We start from the raw sequence: 23,837 nt of genomic DNA, 5'->3' as shown, positions 1-23,837 counted from the left end.
AGGTTGAGCAGATCTGTCTTCCTGCCACGACAAGCATCCATCACAGCAGCCTACAGGTTACAGGCTGCCATCTGTGAGGAGGGAGGATGTGATGGAAGGCAGGCGACGAACTGCTCTATTTTTATCTCAGCACTTCACTTCGGGACGCAGCTCTAACACACACACGTCCGTCAATCAGAGTCGATGCTGGAAATCAGTCAGTCAGAAGTAAGATCATGTACAGATTAATATACACGTTTGGTTTCGGTAGGCTTTAGGTAAACCTTCTCACCTCCTCTCCTGTCTGTAGCAGTCAGATACGAATCCATTGGTTCCTGCTGAAGACGTACATCTTATTCTAGCCATATGAATATTCGTTTTGGACTATTTTCAGTTGTGGATTGTTACACATTTGATGCACTAGAATGGCAGCAGGATGGTGTACATTGGATTTGGTCATTATAAATTACAGTGTGTGTTCATGGTGTGCTTCTCCTTGATGTATTTTTGGATAACAATGGAGCTCTATGGCACAGAGATACAAAGCTTTATTTAAACTGGAAGAATCACTGAGGTCGCCCTTATTTATAATGATGAGTTACAAACACGTTAAAAAAAGAGGAAAAAAAAGAAAAAAACACACAAATAAAAATCAGTTACAGCAGCGTGAAACAGGAAGGATAGTGATCAGGGTTATAAACTGTCCATAAGTTGATAGGCTATTGATTTTTAGTATGTGTTCAGTGTCATTCCAAGAATTTAGTGCACTGATGGGTAAGCCTGATTTTCCAAATTCAGTCCGTGCTCGGGGGACCTTAAGCATGAGCCAATCGTGTGAGTTTTGATACGATCCAAGGTTCCAATCTAGCATCACTGATACACATGGTCTACCTGTATGATATACCACGATACTTTAAGTTTGACATAGCAAAAACCATCAGTAAGTGAATGCTCCACTTAGTTTTAAATAATAGATCTTAAAGGATCATTATCACTTTTTTAACACTGATGTGTTTTGCACCATAAATCCTTCTGATGTATTGGTGTGTATGCAGCAGAGGTTTCTCTGTCGTGCCACAAATCTGTTGTCAGTCGGGTCCGCCGCCATCAGGAGGGTTCATTAACTGTCTGTGAGTAAACAGGCCTGTATTTATCCAGGCTAATTTACTGTGTGCTAAAATTTAAGGAGCACAGCTGGCTCTGCTGACTCACTGAGCTACTGAGATCTTCCAGTCAAAGCACCTCTAACACAACAGTCTAATAACAATAACAGCAGTGTTAAAACACATACTGTGTGCTCTGAGCCAGAAATGTTATTAGAAATAGGAACATAATTAGGAAGAAGAAAATGACATTGATTAAATACTGAATGATTATGTCAAAATGTGTAGAATTTGTGTGTGTGTGGGGGGTCGCTAACTTCTTATTATTCAAATAACAAAGTATTTTCTGACAAAAATGTACAAAACCACGATGACATAAAACAACATGTAAGCTGTCTGACTTGATATAAGAAAGTGATGGAACCTCACACACGTCCACAGTTTAATGACCATCTGTCCTATTCATTTTATGGTATGAAGTTTATAGCTGCTATGTTGCTAAATTTTTGCTACACTGTCTTCAATTTGCTATATGTTCTCAGTATAGGAATTCATTCATTCATAATATTGAGTTTGCCCTTCATTTTTATCAGATTAGCTGTTGAACCATCATAAAACCTCAGTATTAATAATTATTTTAAGAGCATATTAAAAGCAACTATATAAAACATTTTTATACTATTTGTAGGCTGTATGATAAATGTCACTCATAGTGGAAAACTCACCAAGAATGATCTCAGATGCTGTAGCTCCCCATCAGCTCAAAACAACATTACGATGTATTTCAAATCATTGTTTTGGTTTTACAGCCCGCAACTTGACTGTTTCAGTTCAGTCTCACTGAAAGTCTCTGATAAACCTGCTGTAAACTACCTTACCTACTACCTTACCTATATTATACTCCCTCACAGTGGGGAATTTAGCAGCTAAAGAGCCAGATGATTTCTCAGGTGTTGGTGGAGACCAAAAACAGAGCTAGGACAATAGTGTGTGACATCATCAGGTGGACACAAACACTCCAAATGAATTCTACTATTGTCCTGAGTCTACTGGATGTATAAATAACAACTGTTTGCTAAAAAAAAAGTTAATAACAACTTCCAATGTTCTGTTTACATTTAGGGCTGAGTATTGGTACTCGATTATCTTTAAGGTATCGACCTTAATGTCTCCCATCAAACAATAGCTGCAATATTGAATGAAGTACTCAGTTGGTATCAGTGTCACTTTAAGGGTATTTGGATTGGTACTGGTTGTTATTTGTTTAATGATACCCATCCCTATTTACAACTTGGAGAGCTGCACCCAAGTGGCCAAAAACTGTTATTACAGGACTGAATTAAAGCTACCCACCTCCTCAATGAAGTAAAGTCACCTTGTCAGTCTCGTTACCTACTGTTCTGTTTCTGTTGTCAGGCAGCAGCCTCATCATCCAGCATGACTGGACCGATAGCAAACTGATAGAAAAGCTTGAACCCTACAGATGAAAGTAGTATTGTTTTAAAAAATGAGCTTTTTTTTTCATTCGCACATCCACTCCTCAGCTAACTGAGCTGTTCTATACGCTCCAGTAGGAAGATTGGATGCTGAGGTCACAGCGATGTCATGGAGATAGATGGAGGATTCTCATTCAGGGGGATGTTAAAATTGGAGAGAATATAGAAATTTTGAGGGATGAATTTCTAGAAACACCCCCTGCCCTCTCTCTCTCTCTCTCTCTCTCTCTCTCTCTCTCTCTCTCTCTCTCTCTCTCTCTCTCTCTCTCTCTCTCTCTCTCTCTCTCTCTCTCTCTCTCTCTCTCTCTCTTTCTGCTTGCATCGCTGGTGTTTCTGCTCTGGGAGAGAGAGTGTGCACTGAGGCAGAAAGTGAATCTGTCAGGAAACAATAGCCCTTTGACAAATGAGCACTGACAACAGTTTACACACACTCTCACACACACAGTAACACACACACACACACACACACACACACATACACCTCTTAGCTTTTCCTTTCCTCCTGGACTTTATATTTCTCAGTGTAAAAGCCTCTCTCAGGTTAAATTAATCCACCGATTTACTGATTTCAACCCACATTTACAGTCTAACAGCCTTGAGGAGGGAAAGAAATCGATACCTTCTCAGAATGACTTTTACCATGAGGCCTGTTGAGGTGATAAACTTCAGTGATTGTTATAGAAATTGGATTTGTATATATATAAAGAACAATCCAGTCTTTGTTCAATAGCAGTTGTCTTTTTCACTGAATATAATGATATAATATTTTCAGGTTGATTTTTTTTTTTTAATGGCTTGGTTTGTCCTGTCTTCTCTCTTCAAGGGGGGTGGGCTGCATTTTCATTGAGATGATCCAAGGAGTGGCTGCCTTTCCTGGGATGAAGGACATCCAGGACCAGCTGGAGAGGATATTTCTGGTGAGTCAGTGATGCTCTCTCTGTGTGTGTGTGTGTGTGTGTGTGTGTGTGTGTGTGTGTGTGTGTGTTTTATAGAAAACCTATCCCGCTGCCTACATCACTACTCATTTCCTTCAGTCCCACTAAGTGTTCAGTACTTGTGCCAAAATGAAACTTTTTTGGATATCTTAGTGTGAGGACTAAAAAAAGTTTTGCTCATTAAACGAAACAAGCCAATCAAAAGACAGCATAAAGGACGTTTTACAGGTCATTTTCATCCAGCTGAATGTCTACTGACATTTAGATGTGGTCTTAACAAGAAAGGCTATGAGTGAATGTCATATCTCATAGGGTTAAAGATCAGACTTCTGCATCAACTTGTAGAATTGAAGAGGTTTACTGCAAGAAAACCCAAGAAATCTCATTGTACGTCTCATATTTATACACATTTCAGACATCATCAGCCAGAACACAAACGTTTCCTGTTCTTATCACATTGTACGGATTTTTTACACAATGGTTTATCTTTCACACAACCACCTTTATCTTCTCAATACACAGAGGCTGATCTCCAGCCTGCCTTCCTGTTTCCTAGCGCCTCACCCAAAATGATTTTCCATGAACCATCCTATTGTTAACGCTGTACCTAAAATGACCTTACAATACCTCATAATCGTATTAAATTTGCTGGGAAATTCCCTCACTCATGAAAGTTCATTATGGATCAAAAGTCTTTGGTCTTAAAGACGTCCAGATTGGACTGATTCGCAATTTGACTTATTCCTAATTGAACACTGCTATTAAAGCATCATAGACAATCCTGTACAATGAAATGCAATATTCCTATACATGTGCAATACATCTACTGCTACACAAGTGCAAATTATTCTAATGTCCATAGACAATCACAGTGGTTGGATGTCCAGATACTGAACTCAGACCAAGCCTGTTTCCCAGATGTTTATATATTAAATCTAAAGCTAATTCTATTATTTGATACTGAATGTATGAGTAAAATATTAAGTGACAGTGTATTTCTTCTTTTCTTCAAATATCTAATCTTGCAGTACAATAACAACACCACCTACTGATTGCAATCTTTCAATCTCTTTTTTTAAATTAACTTCCCTTGTAGTCCCTTCTTACAGTCTAGCAGCACTCTTCTGTGTCTCCTATAATAGCCTGCAAGTCTCTTGTTTACCTGCAAGACATTTCAGTTCTTTGACTGACATCGAACATGATCACCATCTCTAATATAAAACCTCTGACTGCCACACAATCAAAGAAAATAAAAAGTGTGCATCCTAATCACACTCAGGTAATAAAATGCCAACGCACTGCGGAGCGCCTCTCCTGCGCGCCTGCTGACAGCGCTGTCAGCTGAAGTGTTGATCACGCTGGATGCCAGCAGAGGAAGCGGTGCCAGCTTTCTGATGTGGTTCAGAAGAAAGTGTAGCATCCATCGCCAGAGCCGAGAGCCTCGGAGGGGGAAAGCAGAAACAAAGATGCCCTCCTTTTTCACCGCTCCTACACCTATTTAGCAGAGGAGTGTCTGCCAAGTCTTTATCCTGCTCTGTGCGCAGTGACACAGGCTCATTTGAATGCCTCGGTTCAACACGGGGATTGCAGCATAAATGCAAAACTGAAAGATTAGTAGGAGCTCTGTGATGGTATTGAGTCAGCATGGACCCCAATCCCACAGGTACATGACAGGAACCTTTCCGGAAGCCCTATTGTACTTGATAGGTGAACAATAAAGCAGTGGATATTAGGTGATTACATATATGCATGTATCTCTGCATTGGATTGTAGGATGGTATAAATATTTTAAAGCGATGTGAGGTCTCATGAATCCTTTAATCGTCTCATCTGCCATCCTTTCATATAATTTCATCCTCAATCTCTTAATTGAAGCAGAGTGTAGCAGGGCAGGACATAATGGATTTATATTCATAGGCTGGAAGGGACTGAATAATTAATGTCAAAAAATTACAGAGATGAGAGTATGAAAGGGTTGTCGACCGTCAAGTACAAGTACAGAGACAAAGCATCGTGACTGCTGTTTGGCCCGTGGGCAGAAGGCTAAAGATACGAATCCAAGAATGGATGGATTTTGGATAAAAGGATGAGGTGAGGTGGAGGAAGCCCCCGCAGGCAGGGGGTCTTCTCACAAAGCATGGAAAGGGGAGATGAAGAAAAATGCTTCTTATTGATTGTTTTTTATGCCAGAAGGGGAAAAGTGGGGCTTCCTGTAAGACGCTCCAGCCCCGGTGATCCCAGCTCTCCCCTCTCAGACACAAAGACTCGCCATGATAGGACGAGAGAGAGAGGAGAGAGGCCCAACAGTGGGATGGCCACTGGCCAGATTTCTGATGAGGCTCAGCTGCACACCACTTCCCTACAGAGGCTTTCCAGTTTGGTCAGAAATCTTTTTTTCTTTTCTTCTTCTTTTTTTTAGATTCTGGCGCCATCATGGCAGTCCACCAGAGAATTGGATTTTTGCAAATATTGTGTGCATATAGGACAACCAGAGAAAAAGAGCCTAAATGACAATACCTGTAATTAAGATTCATTCAGTGTTGTCAAATTTATAATTCAAATGTAGCTTTACTGGCATGATATTTCAGATCACTATAAACAAAGGAGGTCTAAATGGTCTCAGAGTGTAAGAAAAAAAATACCTTGTCTGTTGTACAATAATAATACTAATAATAATTGAATAATAATAATAATAATATAACACTGACATCTGTGATGCACAATGTACTGTCCACCCCATATACCTTGATGATTTGTTGGTTTTCTTTTGTGTGAGGCTGCTAATGATTTGTCGGACTTGAGGCACCATGGTGGGGTCTCCACCTTTACATACAACCCCATTATTAGTTTATATAATGAAATAATTATATTGTTTAAGTACCAAGATAGAGTTTGTTCTTCTTCTATAAAGAGGGTCAGGCTAAAGCCTGAACACAAAATAGCCTGTACAAGTATGAACACTTGATTATGGTGTGGCTGTGGGCTGTTTGGGGCTGTTTGGGCAGCTGTGGCTCAGGAGGTGGAGTGAGTCATCCACTAATCAGAAGATTGGTGGTTCGATTCCCAGCACCACCACTCCACATGTGTCCTTGTCCAAGATACTTGACCCCAAATTGCTCCCGATGGCTGCGCCAATGGTGTATGAATGTTGATGAGCAAGTTGGCACCCATGTAGTGTAAAAGCTCTTTGGGTGGTCAAAAGACAAGAAAAGCACTACATGAGTATAGTCCATTTACTATTTAACTTCAGGCCCATTCACAATGTGAGGAAAAGCTCTGCCCTCTCTGTTGAGATAAGGTTGAGATGTGGTTGTTGATCTGCTGCATGTATATAAGGATTTATAGTAATCAGGTTACTGCAGTTAGGTGTTACCAGACCTGCATAACCTGGTTTCTCTGGGTAATGCAGTGGCTTTGGTGCATGTAAATGCATAGAATGACAGAAAAGACACAAAAAGAGAACACATAGGATATAAAGGAAGCACCATAGACAAAAGACAAGAAACTTAAGCAAAGATAAGCAAACATTAACAAATCCTCATAAAGCACTTTATTAGGAACCATACCAGTACTGGATACATCTTCCCTTTGCTTTCAAAACAGCCTTTGTGGCATTAATTCCACAAGATTTTCCAACATTCCTTTGAGATTCTAGTCCATGTTGACATGATTGCATCACATATTTCTGCAGATTTGTCATGCTATGAATCTCCCATTCTACTATATCCCAAAGATGTACTATTGGATTCAGATCTGGTGACTGGGGAGACCATTGAAGCACACTGAGCTCTTTGTCGTGTTCTTTTTAAATTGTGGCCATGAAGTGATGCCAACTTCGAGGTGTGCCAAGAAAGCATTGCCCGCACCATTACACCACCACCACCATCACCACCACCAGCAGCCTGGACTGTTGACACAAGGCAGGTTGGGTTCATGGATTCATGCTTTTGACGCCAAAATTCTGACTGTACCATCTGTGTGCCTCAGCAGAAATGGAGAATCATCAGATTTGGCTATGTTTTTTTTCCCAGTCTTGAACTGTCCAGTTTTTGGTGAGAGCCCGTGCTCACTGCAGCCTCCCATTTCTGGTTTTGGCTGACAGGAGTGGAATCTGTTGTGGTCTTCTGTTGTTGTTGCCCATCCGCCTCAGTGTTCCACGTTTTGTGGATTTCGAGATGCTTTTCTCCCCACCACAGCTGTAAAAAGCGGTTTATCTGAGTTGCTTGTCTGTCAGATCAAGCCTGTCCAGCCATTCTCCTCTGACATCTCATCAACAAGGCGTTTCCGTCCGCAGCCCTGCCACTCGCTGGATATTTACTTGGTTTTTTTGTAAACTCTAGAGACTGGTTGTGCATGAAAATCCCAGGAGGTCAGCAGTTTTAGAAATACTCAAACCAGCCCGTCAACAATCATGCCCCGGTCAAAGTCACTGAGATCACATTATGATGTTGATGTAAATATTAACTGAAGCTTCTGACATATATCTGTATGATTTTATGCACTACTGCCACATGATTTCCTGACATACAGGTGGTCCTAATGAAGTGCTATAGTGAGTGTAGAGCTCGTATGAATCGGCAAGTGGGCATGGAAATAGAAATGCATAAATTACAGGATTGTGGTATGTTTATTATGCATACACAAGGAACAAAAGGCAGTACAAAGAAGGCTAGAATATAGAGTTATAAAACTACCATAGTGGCTAGTGCTTTGGGATTATGGTTGGTCAGAAGAAATATTTAACTCTTTTATAACCTGCTATTTTAGAATTAAGCTTAGAAAATGTATATTTACATATGCTCTTGGACCTAGGGATGTGAAATGAGGAAGATCATGTGAAGTCCTTGCTAACCTTGCTCTGTACTTTAAATTTAAACTTAAAGTTTTAAAGGTGCATTGTGTAGAACTTAGTGGCACCTAGCAACACTGATTTGGCAAAAATATAATCTAATATTTATAACTATGTTTTAATTAGTAAATAATAAACTAAAAATAAGAATTTCTATGTTGTTGGTACCTAGAATGAACCTTTTATAGTTACATAGGGAAAGGGTCCTCTTATATGGGGACCACCATGTTGTGCAGCCATGTTTTTACAGTAGCCCAGAATGGACAAACCAAACACTGGCTCTTGAGCAATTTTCAAGAGTTTCGCAGCCACCATAGATGGCCACTAGATGCCGCTAAATCTTACAGCACCTTTCACTCTACCAAAAGATAATTATGGTAAAAAAAATAAAATAAATCAATACTTTGAGCCATAGCTGCAGATAAATATATAGTACACTCATGCAGTATTTTAAAGGTCATTACTGTATGAGAAGTCTCTTTTAATCATAACATCATATATTTGATTAATCAAACAAACTTTGCTATTCCTGCTATGTTTATTCAAATGCACCTTTGTTTATAAGTCAGACCTATAAATATATTTCATGCCTAGAAACTTCTGATGGGCACTTGCTATTTCTTATCCAAATCACATCCAGTGTTTTGTGTTAGTGTGTATTCAGCTGTCAGCGAGAGTTAGCAAAGACAGATGAATATGGAAATATGGACGTATGCAGCTCGGTGAGGCAGCGTGTGATCACAAAACTAGCCTACCTGTCAGAGTCAGCCTGATGTTGACATTTCCATCCACCCTTTGCTTGCTCTGCGGCCTGTCAGTCTGCTGCTGGCCTGTCAGATGGGTCAGAGTTTGGATGCACGGACCTCAGCGGTTCATGTGAAGGGCGCCATCAATGAATTATGCAGAGTCAGAAGCATCTTAAAGGCCATGTTGTTTGAAGAGAGGAAAAGAAAAGGTCAGCTTCCATCACATTTTTATAGGCACCGTGCCAGGAGTTGAGTCGGCACATTGAACACAACGTCCGCAGAGCTGGAATGCCGCTGGGTGGCCCCCAGTTTTTCAGGTCTTCAGTGTAACAGGGTGTGTACATTACTGCAGAAAAAGCCTAGTCCGTTTGGTAACCTTTCACCATCTGTTCTGATTACCACGTGAACTGACTTTTGACCATGTGATGTGATGGTTGCTGAAAGTGGATCATTTGGCTTTGTATAGATCGATCCTGAAACACCTTTTTGAATTTTTCCTATAACCGTACTCACAAAGGTCAACTGAAATGTAACAAATAGAAGATAATTTGAGTAACACGTAACATCCATCAATTCAGGACAGTTGCCTGAGATTTCTCCTTAATTAAACCACAAGTTACTCTACACACCAGTGTGGAAGAATAACTCCAGTTTATTATAATTTGGGTCTCATTTTCAAACTTTTGGCCGTCTTTCCTGTTAGTTATGACAGTACTACACTCACTAAGTTAACTGCTGAGTAAGTGAACTGAGATCGCTGAGCGGGGTGATGAGTACTGTAAGTCTCTGTCAGACAGTAAAAAACACCCTCAGGTTAGTCAAACTTATTTAGAAGAAAAAATGAAGGGAAAAGGTCCAAGTAGAAGGTAATGTGTGTAAACCATGGGTGTCCAACTCATTTTATTTAAAGGGTCACATACCTAACCTAGCCTAATTTGACCTCAAGTGGGCTGCACCAGTAAAACCACTGCATAATAACCTACAAATAACATATATCATATATTATATCTTTACTGTTATAAACCATACAGTATATTCACAAAACAGATGAATAAGAAAAAATAGTGCAATTACAACAATATTATGTCTTAATACATATATTATTTTATTATTATTATATTATGTTTTTTGTTTTGTTGTCATGTCAGGATGGGGAAAAAAAACCTCTGAAGCAGCAGAAAAATTGTAATTACTTTTCTGCAGTTTCCATACTTTGCTAATGTATCCAGTGGACCAGATTGGACCCCTTAGTGGTCCGGTTGTAGCCCGCGGACTGTATGTTTAACACCCTTGGTCTAAACAGTGCATCTGTTTCCAACCTGACTGTTCGTGTTCCTTGTTGGACTTTATTGTAGAGAGGTCGCCATGTTAACAGAAGTTTTTAGTTGTAATAAACCTGGAAGCTCGAGCTCTTTTTACTCCACAACACTAAACATGTATAATAGAGACTATAAGACATAAACATACAGGGATGTAGAACAAGTTTCTTCATATAGTACTACGTCGTGAGCACATAGGTGTGATTTTTCTTCCACCTCATGCTGTTACCCTCTGATCATTACTGTCGTGTTCTTCCCTGGTTTTACATCTTATCATCTCTTTGTGTTATCACATTGTTGTTGTGTTGTGTTGTGTTGTGTTGTGTTGTGTTGTGTTGTGTTGTACAGGAAGAAGTTAAAAAGTTCCGGCTTTCTTTTTGTTATTATTGTCCTGATGGACCCATTAACACCAACACACAGCCTTTCTTGGAAATGCATACAGAGAACAGAAGGGGAAAAAAAGTGTTTTTCTTCTCCTCACTAATGCATCCATTAACAATTAAACACTGGATCAGGCTTCTGTGGCAAATAAATAAATATATATATATAAAAAAAACAAAAACGCCCTCTAGCTGATTTTCTGTTCTCTACTTGTTTGTTAAAGCAGATCCTCTTCACCGGACCAATTCCCCTCTGCCACCACGCCTCCACACTGTTATTATCCTTGACAGCATTAAGGCTGTGCCATTTCCTGCCTTATCTCTGCTCCTACAGCTCTGCATGTGCACGTATGCGCGAGCGAGGCGTAAATACACATTTTTATTTATTCAAAGTGTCTGTTTCTGATGAAAGCCGGATTCTGTAGTAATGAGGCAACCGTGGTGATGCACAGTCTGTATGTTCATGCTGTACTTAACATGGCTACCTTTCTATACCTCCTTCTCAGTCTCTCTCTTACACACACATACACACACACACACACACACACACACATCATTCCCTCTCTCTCTGGGAACGTCTGTGTGAATTAAAGTAGTGGGGGATGAGGCCAGGTTCACTCTAGCTGGTTAACTAACTGTCACCACACAACAGATTACATCCAGCGGAGGGGCTGTATGGATATGGACAGGTCTATCTGCAGGAAATAGCCTGTCAGTGTACGTGTGTGTGTGTGTGTGTGTGTGTGTGTGTGTGTGTGTGTGTGTGTGTGTGTGTGTCTGCTTAAAAGACAACGGCTGCCTCATTACATTAGTGTGAGTGAAATAGTTGTTGGTCAATCTGACAGCCATGTATAATATGATAGCTCATATTTCTGAATTTGAGACTACTGGCTGAGTTTACATGATCATAATAATCTGCTTACGCTTATTAATCAGAGTAAAGCATTACAGCATAAAGATATTTACATGATGCTTATAGGACACTGTTGCAGCAGATTAATGGCTGGAGATGCTTCCTCCACATTACAGATTCTCTGCAGCTTAAATACCTTAAACTTAAACTTCCCACATGCATGTATTTTATTTAAACCCTGCTGTTTGTTTCATGGTAGCTTTAATAGAGAATGTACAAAAACCTAGCCTCAAAGTAGAACCCGGCACCCTGTTGTTGCTTAGAGCTGCGTTGTTGCTGTGAGGTTGCTAAGCAACCAGCTGAGATTTCAGGAAGCCACTGCATCCAGCACAACCCCCCTCCTGTAAAATCACAGCGTGTCAGTTCAACACAGTTTTTCTACATATTCAACAAATGAGGTGTAACGTGTGAGTTAGAGAGCTTTAGTTATTGTTATCAGTCAATCAAACTTTATTAATATAGCAGCTTTCATACAGGTTAATGTAGTTCAAAGTGCTTCACAGCTGATTGACAAGCTGATCATGAGACCTAAGTGACGACATAAAGAAAAGGAATAAAAACGATGAGAGAACAAAACCAAAAGAACAAAAAACAAAAATCAAAATTAAAAACAAAAAATTGAGACTAATGCACTCAAGAGAAAAGATGATAAAAAGAATGATACAAATAAATACCAATGAGAGAGAAGAGGAGAACAAGTTTAATAAAAGCTAGACTAAAACTGGGTTGAAAAAAAGATTTAAAAGACAAAAGAAAATTGACTAAGAACATTAAACAAAGTAGAACAGCATTTTAAAACATCAAAACAAATAAAAATAAAACATAATTCAATTCTTAACAACAATTAAAACAATTCTTAATCTGAAGCCAGGCTGAACAGGCAGGTTTTGAATTTACTTTGAAAAATGTCGACACTTCCTGCTGTTCTCAGATCCTCAGGCAATAGGCTGCTCATATTTACTGTGGTATCAATCTGAACATTTATCTCTTGATTATAAGACTATTACTCATCTACCATTCATTCTGTATGGTGATGTCACAGGTGTTGTTCAGATGTTGGCACTATAACTACTTTTATTGGACGATATATTGTCTCAGAAATAATCGCGATAAACAATATTATTGTCATGTGAAGATCATTTTATATCAATGATATCATGATAATATAACAGTATAATAATACAAGGGGGGTCGCGGGTGATACGCTTCTGCTACATCTGTTACATTTCGTTACCATAGAGATCTGGCGGTTAATATACAGTTCACAAAGTTCATGTTCCTTCCTTTGCTCGTCCTCTTTTTATCTTCTCTTCTCAGTCAGTACTGATATAATCTGTTGCCTCCATCACTGGAACCAGGTGTGAGTTCATGACATGATAGTTATGTGAGTCCAACATAATGTATCATCATGCATATCAAGCTGGCTGCACATATTAAGAAAAATTGCGCAAGCTGTCCTCACAGAAAAAAAAAATATTATTCACTATGAAACTGTTACAAAACAAGAAGTTAGTGTGTGAGAATGTAGTGCTTAAAGTTCTACGCTAATAGAAGAACCCGTTGAGAAGCCGAGTGTATTCCTGCTATGAGCGGTAAGCCGACGCACATGCAAGCTTATCTACCCTCAGGAGAGAGAGAGAGAGAGAGAGAGAGAGGCGGCTGGGGAGATAAATAATGCCGTTTCACCAACAGCCGCTGCGTCTGTGACAGGAGCATCCATCTGCTGTAACCCAGACAGGATAGTCAGGGCTTACTGAACACATTCCACCCGCTCGCAGTGGGAGACAACTGATCCACTTGGCTCTGGTTCTGATCCGTTTGACCCCTGCCTGGAGGTGACCCCAATCTGCTTTGGCTGTGAGCAGGGGTTGGAGAGCGGTGGGACTCGGGGGATTTTTTTTTTTTGGAGCAAAGGAGGAGATGAAGGCCAGGGTCAGTGCTAGGACAAAGACAAGAGAGCAGAGGTAGGAATGCGGATGAAGCAGAGGGCAGGATACAGCTGGAACCAGGGCCAGTACTGGTTCTTATGTTGGGATTAAAGGATTGATCTGTGAGGAAACAAATGCAACTCACACACTTGTACCTCCCTGAAGGTGCGTGGAATTATAAAGACTAGAATTAAAAGAGTTTACACAGCTAAAACCTATAAGTAGAAACAATTAGGTTCACTTCCTAAGGCTTAATAAATAAAACCAATGTTTATATGAATAAAAACTTTTTGTCAAAGTTGTCAACAGTAAATCCAAACAGCAATACTGACCAACCAGCAGACAAACTGCCAGTGTTTTTTAAGAAATGGCTCACTTTTTTCTCGAAAGACATTTCATAACAGCAGAAAAAACACAGATGTAAATAATAATTTGGTAATATTTATGTTTTCTATCTGCAGGATAGTGTTTCTCTGCATGCTGCCTCTCTATCATGACTTCCTTCTGCAGTTCAAATGCAACAGAGCCATTGTTAAATAATGTTACACCTACAGTAGTTACACCTGTGTTTTTCCCACACACAAAACATTTTTAATTTCTCACTGCATTTTTGACTTCTCAATCACAGGTGTGAGTAGAAAGGTGATTAACAACTAACTAAAACAACTACTGTAATGACAAATAAATAAGATGACGTCATTGCAAATGTTATTACTTCCACTTGTCCTGTTCTTGCTATGACTAGTTTAAAAAGTTGAACTTGAAAACTCAATTGCTCTATTTTAGCATTATATGTATACCGTAAAGTAGAATTACACTGATTTCCACATATCAATATCAGTTTAATAGTCATGAAGTCTTATTAACAACACATCACTTTGTCAAGTCTGAGAAGTTAACCCTAATGATGTCATCAAACATGAGCTTGAGTTAACACTAAGAGAAATTTAAAATCTATTTTAAACATTCTTCTTTACAACAAACTTTATGGAAGTTCAATGCTTAAAAAAAAAGTGGAGGAGCCTTTTAACATGAATTTCACCTTTTAATGTTTCTGGGTTCATGTAAATTACCTCCTTTTTTATTTTGGGTAGCCAAACTGGATTAGACCTCAGATGTTCATTTCCTATCACAGTGGTCTAAAGGGTTAATGTCATTTTCAAGTGTTTTTTTTTTTTTTGCTATTTTTGTGTTTTCTTTTTTACATTCACATTTTAAATGTAAACATAAAAACCTTATTTTTTGTGGAAATACAGAAAATAAAAAACCTTGAAATATCACAAACGTTTGTATCCATGGCCACAGAGATAAAGTTGGTGTATCAATTAAAACTAAATGGAAACATGATGTACGTACAGTATGTCAGTTAATCGTTAATCACTGAAGAGACAGAAACATCACATGTGTGTGCTGTGATGAGGAGACTGAAACGATCCTCAAATTAATATAATAACATATAATAATTTCCATCATGTTTCCCACATTATTTTTCACCATTTGAGCTTACTGCAGCTGTTTTAATATCATCCTCCTGTTGCACCTTCTTCTTCTTTAATGCTTTCAAAGCCACCAGACTGGAGAATTAGCGCCACCAACTGTTGATCTAGGCAACCAACTCCTAATAAACAGCGAAACGTCAATGGATGAGAAAATGCATTGATTTGAAGTCTCCTGTGGAAATAGTGTGTATCACATTATGTGTAACTGTAATGTATTCCTTATGTCAGCTGTCTGACCTGCTTTCAGGGCATTGATTATTCACATCTCTCTAATGTCTTCATTCTCTCTCTAGCAGCATAAATATGATGAAGGGGTTCCTTTGTGAAGGTCAGACATAGTGTTTGTGTCTGGCTGGGTGGGTGGTCTGTAACTTAGCTGGTAGAGGGGGATGGGGGGGGGGTTTAGAGTATGTATGTCCAGCAGAATGTGCGTGCAGAAGTCAAGGTCTTGGCCTGTGACCCTTAGAGGAATTCCTCTGTGGCACGACTCTCTCTTTCTCTCTCTGATCTGTCATTCTCTCCATACATACTCACATGTGTCCCACTCCTCTCTCTCTGATGGATTGGTATGTCCTCCTCCTTTCAACGCGCTGCTTCACATGTCCATTACTATGTCGGCGAAGGAATTCACTATCGCTGCAAAAGCACCACTCTCTTCAGTCTCCGAACCAGACACACTAAAGCCACTAAAACCGGTGAAGATACGTCTATAAGAACATTTAATCAAGCCAATTACAGCTGTTAGGATATGATGTGGGATAATGTGTCATTTAGGCCACAAACACACTCCTACAGTACTACTGCTTACCTCAAATAGCTAGTCTGATAGCAACAGCTAAAATAACTGTGGCATTGTACCTAACCACTGTGACAAAACCTGGAGGAATAGATTTTAGTTGTGTCCCCCCCCCCCCCCCCCCCAAAAAAAAAAGATTGTTGTGTTTTAATTAATAAGGTGACAAATTATACAGTTCATCCATCACATGTGGCATCTCATACACCAGGGATTCATGTCAAGAATTTAAAGATTATAGTCATTTACACAATGCTACAGGAATGGTGTTGTACTCTAGTGCAATATACTTCAAATTATAAAGTGATATTAAGTTTAAAGTGCTGACTCTCATACATAATTAGACTGTTTAAATTCACTGCAGGAGTTATTAGTGAAACAGCATGTTCAGACCGACATTAGCATTGTATGAGTCAGCACAGTCGGGGTTCCCTCCATAACACTAACCTGACGCACAGGGTTTGGTTGCAATACAGTGTATTACTGTGTTGGCCAATCACATGCAAGATAATCAAGACAGAGGAAAGAGTGACTTTAAATGTAAATATCATCTGTAATGGGTCAGTGATAAATAAGGGTTGGCAACATGAGTAATTCAAATATGTGATATGTAAATAGTTTTAAAAGCAGCATCAGGTTTGTTAAAATGTGCATTTAGTATTTTTTTTGGTCTTATGACATTTGCACCATTTTTAGTAAGACTGAATGCTCCTGAAAATGTCAAATGGTGTAACCACAAAAGAATGAAACATATCAAATATCCACCTAAAGTGTATTTAAGTGGACTTATACTAATAATTACCTAATTTAAATAATTAAAATGGTTTCTGATTGACATGATTCCCCGTTTTTAGGCAAGTTGAATTATTTGGTACAAAGTTTTTTATGGTTACACCACTTAGACATTTTTGCCATAACCAAAAATAACATATTCTCTCAAATTTGACTAAAAGCTGACATTTTATCCTTTAAATCTGACTAAGCCACATGAACACAAAATATGTAATTGACCCATAAACAGAGTAGAACAAGTTTGGTTTTGTTGCAGTTTTATAGCTAATGACATTCATCAGGCTGAAACATGTGATTCATGGCGAGTTTGTAAAGTTAAGAAAGTTTGTGGATTCCGACTTGGAATGATCACACTGAGGTTTAGAAGAATACAAAAATGTTCTTGCATTAGACCCATTGTTTTATTTCAAAATCCAATCTGCTGGAGTAAAGAGCCAAATAGATATAATACATCACTGTCCTGTAACTGTGAATGCACTGTATTTGCTGTCTTTCCTGTGGTTTTCCCTCTTGACCTCTTTCATCGGTGATAAAATCCAAAGAGCTCAATGGGAGCCAGCCTGTCTGCTGCTGTCCGTGTGTGGGGGGTGATGCTTCAGCTCTTTTCGTAGACCCCCAGCTGCACCGCCACGACTCCTCTCCCTCCTCTGATGTTCCTCATAAAGACTCTGACATTCACACCCGCCGCTCCCTGTCCTCACTTCAAAGGCCGCTGAACTCTTCCATCAATAATGCAGTCTGATTTCAACTCTGCGGAGCCAATTGAGATCACCCTCGCCCCCCCCACCCCCACCCCCCATATCACTCTGTAATACTCCCTCAACCTTTCCTCCTCCACTTCATAACTCATCCTGCCCACCCGTGTCTGCAGAAAAACTGTCTGCTGCCTTGTCATGATCCTGCTCGTCCAATCTGGAAGATGAAATCTACTCACCTGTGATCCTAGTCTTCTTTTTCTTTCCCCTCTTCCTCTTTTCACCTCTGTAAACAGTTCTGACAGCTTAGTCTTGGTATGAAAGTACATCTTCTTTTATACATCACGCAGACCACCAGATTAGGCCGTCACCTTTTTTGGTCTGTGTATGTTGATGGTAGAGAAGTGGCAAAGTATTCAGAGAAGGAAACTCACTTAAATATTGGCAGAGAATGTAAACACGCAAAAAAAGGCTTCAGGCAGGCAGTGCTCACTGCTGAAACACACTGGGAAAGTTTTCAGCCTTGAAAACCTGCACCAAATCTCCAGATGTGCTGATGTCTGTAAAGTAACGAAGTACAGTCACATCAAGACCTACTTTACTAACTTTGCCTGAGCTGCAATTGTTGCATTCTGCTTGTCCTGCAGGGCTTTCTGCATATTTAAGTTAATTTTAGCATCACAGCACAACACTTGTTATCTGCCAGGTGTAAGCCTGGAGGGGATCATGTGCTCGGTCCAGTGTGTGTGCATGTGTCTATGTATCTGTATCCAAAGCTAATCTTGCATCAGCCTAAACTCTTTTTTTTTTGCACATTTAAGACTTTATGCTCAAGGACTTCTGGTAGTGATTCAAATGTTTTCTAAAAAGACCTATTTAATAACACCATTCCTCATGAGCCCATCATAAAGCTTAGACTTCCGTCTTTTCAGCAGTGCTTGCCACATTACGATATGCGATGCAACAAAGCAAAAGGCATTTCTGAGAATCAGCTCGGCTAAACAAAACTAATCTATTCTGTCGCAGGCCATTGCTCAAAAACTGGCATCCATAGAAAAGTTTGGTCTCATCTTGAACCAGAGCATCTGTAGATTAATTCCATACCAGATATGTGACCATCCACTAAAGTTAAGCATGAGATGACTAAATCCCTGCTCCTGTTATCTTTGCCGCCATCCTGACTGTACACACCTGGCATCTGCACTCTACTGAGTACACTCTTCTAGTTTAAACTGTTTTGACACTCACTCTGAGTTGTGGTTCTTGGGGAAAAAATGCTTTTATTCAGACGTTTTACCAGCAACATTTCAATTTGGTTAAATCCTGATGTGGTCAGAAATATTTAAAATTGCTGCCTCCCTCCTACTGCACATGAATCATACACAGTGAAAAATAGATAAAATATGAAACATGTGCCAAAACTAGATGGTGGCATTTTTTGAATGGTTAAGGAAAGCATTTTAATATGTACCTCCCATATAATGTCTGTTTTGTGTTTTGCCATTACTGCCACATGTTATCCTCATAACCAATCAGTGTTGACTGGAGTAGGCAGGGGCTTTGATAATGAAAAACAGTGGTAATAACTCAGCTATTAACAACGACCGATTCCCCTCAACACCAATGCAGTCGTCTAAGCCCTTTGTTGTGGTTGGCTTAATGTTAAGTCTATAACCACTCTGAACCAAAGTCATGTGTTGATACTTGTTAAAACATTTAAATATATTCCCCCAGAGTTTAAATATTGCTGCTAAAACCAAAATCAAAAACACTTCTCTATTTTTTTCAAATGAAGTTCAATAGCTGAGATGACATGAAACTCTTTGTCCTGACTACTTTTATGGAAGCCCCCTCTGATGTCTGATGTCTGCCTCATGGTGCTTTACTGCCCTCTGCTGGTGTTTTTTTGCCATTTCATAAACTATGACTAACATTTGTGTCAGTTGCACAGCAGGGCAAGATAAACAAGCTCTGACCTTTTCGGAAAGTCCTCTGGTTTCCGTTTTAATAATGGGTTCACTAATGCTCCTTTGCATTCATGTGACTTTGGATTCAATTCCTCGTGATCCTGTGTGTCATCTTTGTATGAGTAATGTACCATACATCTCAAGTCAACAGCAGTGGTGTTATCTTGTCAACCGTTCAATTACTGGTCACAGGAGACACATGGTTTCAAAGGTTATACACGTAAAGGAGACCAGTATCAGATCAGTGTCCTGGATACTCTGCGATGGAAACATACCCTGTTATTCCTCCAAACCTTTGCTTTCATTCTGCTTTTTTTTGGTCTTCCAGCTGTGCCAACTAGAGCAATCTAAAACAGATTTATCCCAGTGATCCTGCAACACACCTCCGCCCACTGTTTGCATGCACTGCACAGAAACAGGCAATATAAATTCAGCCGTTCCATGAGCAGCTACTCTATCGTAGTGTGTGTTGTGCAGATCAGAGACATACTGGAAATCTGGAAACTATTATGCTGCTTAGCTGCGATGGATCATGTCGAAGGCATGTCCGCTGCTCTGCTTTTTGTCATCATAAACCCAGGCTGTGTGCGTGAGAACTCGGCCAGCTTTTCCATAAAAGATAGACCTATCATGACTATTGCACAAGCAAATGGGATGCCTTTGTGCTGGAACTTCAAGTTTGTCATACAGCTAATCATGGTGCCAAGTCTCTTTATCTCTGTCACAATACTGCTACATACATACCTACCAATACTACAGTGATAAGACCACACTTGTAGTGTATAATACATTTCATACTTTTTATCTAGACACTATCTAGTACTCACAAGAGCATTATATGAAGAGTTCATAACTTATAAAATGATTATTGTAGTGTGTGTGAGAGAGAAAGAGTGGAAGCAGTTTGTTTATCCCCTTTATGTTTTAACTTATCTTATATTTGTGTCCAATAAACCAGAAACTAGGTTTATGGAAACAGTTTGAGGTTATAACAAAGATGTATTTTTCCTTGCTTATTTCTCTTCTCCATTTTTTTGGTATTTTTTCAGGTCATCGGCACCCCATCTGAGGATTCCTGGCCTGGCGTTAACTCATTGCCTCACTTCAAACCAGGTGAGACCAATCAGTCTTTAAGTAGAGCTAATAACCTGTTGTGATGACATTCATAATGGGAAACCTTACTAAACATTATCATAATTAGCACCTGACCAAACTGTAGAATGTAGTGTAGACTGAAGTAGACCATTTTAGTGAGTATACCATACTGAATAGCTTGGACTCCACTGACATTCAACATTCTCAATGATGCAATATTAGCCTGCAGCTTATTTTAACATAGTGTGTACTAAAGTGTTATGGAGCTTATTTTTATTGAACATAATGCATGCTAAATGATTAGCTTTGGGCTTAATGCCACTCATAATTCTGTATGATAACATTAAAGTGTTAGCATAGTGTAAGATAAAGTGTTAGCCTGGAGCTAACGCTGTCAATCATCATACATCACACAACCATGGAGCCTGTCAGGAAGCTGTTAGGTTTTCCAAAATGTCATTTTTTCAGTTGAAGAATTGGTACACTGTATATGTCATATGAGAAACATTAGCTAACACAGTTTTTCAGTGGAGTTATGGAGTCAACTGTCACTCAACATGTCTACACCAGAGCCAATCATGGGTCTATTAGCCTATAAGAACGGAGCCAGTGAACTACCAGGTATACTCTGCTCTCATGTCAAAATGAACCAATGGAACGATCTACCAAAAGCTCAGCATACATGCAGCAGGCGGAGTGGGGGGGTGTGGGGTGGGGGGCAGCTCTGGCAGAGCAGCCGTGCCCTCTGGGAGCTCATTAGGGCTTTTTAGAGGGAACATGAATAGAGGGACTGCAGATTAGTGTTAGCTGATGGAGAGCTGGAGTGGGGGAGAGGGAACATACAAGGATGGACATAAAGAGGGTTAGAGTGATGGTGCTGGGCAGAGAGGCATCACAAAGCTATGTGACCTAGCCTCCTATCTCCAGTGGCCAATTAGGGACCGACCAGGGTGACTCTCATGGTCACACACACACACACACACACAACACACACAACACATACAAATGTAATCTCTCATCCTGTGGCCATGGCGACAGTTGGCTCTCGTTAGCCTCTCATACAGTGTTGAACAGCTGTGCAACTGTCTTTACCACACAACCACACACACACACACACAGACAGACATACGCCCTGTTTTGCCCCTGTCAAGCCTCAGAGCATTGCATCTGTCCGTGTGACATCTGCACTTGTAATGTTATTATGGTTTTCTTTTTCACTAAACACAGGAAGAATGAGATGTTAGCAGAGATGAGCTGGTAAAAGCTAACCACATGGTGGTGTCCATAAAGCGTCACCAAGCCTCAGAGTGCAAAATAATTATATCACACTCCCACTGTAAAGTCATCACAGACAAATTATGAATGATTATAATCAGAGCCTGACATTGTTATGGCCTCGTTAAAGTAAAGAAGTGATATGATGATTACATTGTTTAGTTATATCCAGATTCAATGGGATTATAAAAACAAAACCAAATTACTACACAGTATAGGTCAGCTGCTGTAGTTCTTTAAATGATGTTTAAGGTTTAATAAAATATTATTCTTAAATTCTGCATCACATTTCTTTTAACACCAGTTTCATGGACAGTTAATCAAATTAATAAAAATCATTTATAGGTGTCCGATTTTTGTGAATCATGTGTACAACACACATTGCAATATTTAAAATAAATGCATATGTTTTCCTTTTGCCACACCTTATATCACATGTGACAAACTATATTTTAACCTTTTATTTACATCTAATAGAGCTGCAATTAGTATAAAAGAGAAAGAATGTTTAGTTCAATGTCAGTGTAAATGGAGAGCAATTTTGTCCAGCTTGATGATGAGGTACCAGGCACTGCAGAGGCAGCAGTGAGCAGCAGATGGCAGTGTTGCATCAGTCTGGAAATCCTCCTGGTGACTGTGGAGACGTTTTCCACAACAGCTCTGACCTCTGAGCTGACTGTTATCTTCACACTTTTCCAAAACACAGTGACTGTATTGCTCCTCCGGTTATGATTCATCACATTTTGAGACATCTATCTCTAAACGCATATTTCTTTCCGTCGTTCTTCACCCCTGCGCTCGCATTACTTCGTGATTTCAGGTTTGAAAGTGTGGCTTGACCTCAAGAGTGGAGGCGCCACTTTTTTTCCAAGTTTTTATGGTTATGAAAAGGTTCCACAGATACTTCCTCCCTTACACTCTCTCTCTCCCCACACTTTGTTCTCACATCTTCCAGCTCAGGTTTACTGTTGCAGCTGAATGTGTGCATGAAATCATCTTCATCACTCCTTTAGTTTATCATAGTGATCCTGTAAGTTTCATGTTTTTGATTGTTGATTAGGATTTTATTGTTTTACATATAAAGTAAAACCTAATTCACATATTAACATATCTATTATAAAAAGAGTGCAATACTACAGTGTCTATAAATGTTCAAATATAACAGAAATATCTCATCTGACAGACATATTATGGAGTGTCTCGTTTTATTCAATATCTCAAATCTAAATAGTAAGAGCCCTGCCTATCATCTCATCATTTCCTCTTCCTCTTTACCTCCACACCCTCCCACTGTCTATTTCTGGGTAGTTTCGGCTGGCAGCCTTCACCTCTGGCACCCGGGGGTTTGTGGCCAGTTCAGTCCAGCCCTGGCACCGAAGCCGGCTGACTGGACCCACTGTTGGCGAGCTGGCAGGCTGAAGGGGGGCCCGCTGAAAGACAGTTGGATGGTTGGCTATAGGATTAGGCTGGCAGTGTGGGAGGTGGACTAGCTCGCTGGGTGGCTGGCTAGCTCGCTCGGTAGCTGGTCGGCTGGCAGCCGCAGCCCCGACTGCGTCCACATGGCAGTTTTGGCTGAGATTAAGAGAACGGTGCAGAGCCTCACACCCATCACAGCATAATAAACATAGCTGTGGAAATATGGAGACTGTCTCACAGAACTCCTCTTAAAAAATATGACAAGTTAATGTGGTCTGGCTTTGCAGCAGAAGTACATACTTCATACAGTGTTACTCAAGAACATCTCTGAACTGATGTGAGCCACTCCTCAATTTGGCACAGTAATATAAAGTAATATACAAAGCAGCACTTTGCAATAAAATTCCAGTTATGTGAATCGGTTTGCCTGGTTGTCTCATAGACATATTTAAAAAAGAATTGTGGTAGACAGAGCCAATAATAGACTTCTATCAGAGCAGACCTTCTGGTATGTCTCAGGAGGAAGAAAAGCACAGGTGTAAATAATTATATTAATAATGTCTGCATTCCATTAAGATCATCCATCACACTTTTTTCTCTGCAGAACTATCTCAGACACAGAAATGAAACAACTTTGTTTTGATGTTATTAATCACA

At 39.8% G+C, this 23,837-nt stretch overlaps 1 protein-coding gene across 1 annotated transcript in view; it reads left to right on the top strand.

Moving 5' to 3' along the window:
* cdk14 (cyclin-dependent kinase 14) overlaps positions 1-23,837 on the top strand; it is a 157,027-nt gene that overhangs the window by 119,986 nt on the left and 13,204 nt on the right. The window contains exons 10-11 of the mRNA XM_053326790.1: positions 3,402-3,495; positions 20,444-20,507. Of these exons, the coding sequence (XP_053182765.1) occupies positions 3,402-3,495; positions 20,444-20,507 (158 nt within the window). The remainder of the gene's footprint in view (positions 1-3,401; positions 3,496-20,443; positions 20,508-23,837) is intronic.

This window comes from Scomber japonicus, chromosome 10 (genome assembly GCF_027409825.1).
Source record: "Scomber japonicus isolate fScoJap1 chromosome 10, fScoJap1.pri, whole genome shotgun sequence".
Taxonomy (NCBI): Eukaryota; Metazoa; Chordata; class Actinopteri; order Scombriformes; family Scombridae; genus Scomber; species Scomber japonicus.
Note: the sequence above shows the minus strand (reverse complement) of the source record. Positions and strands in the feature narration are given on the sequence as shown.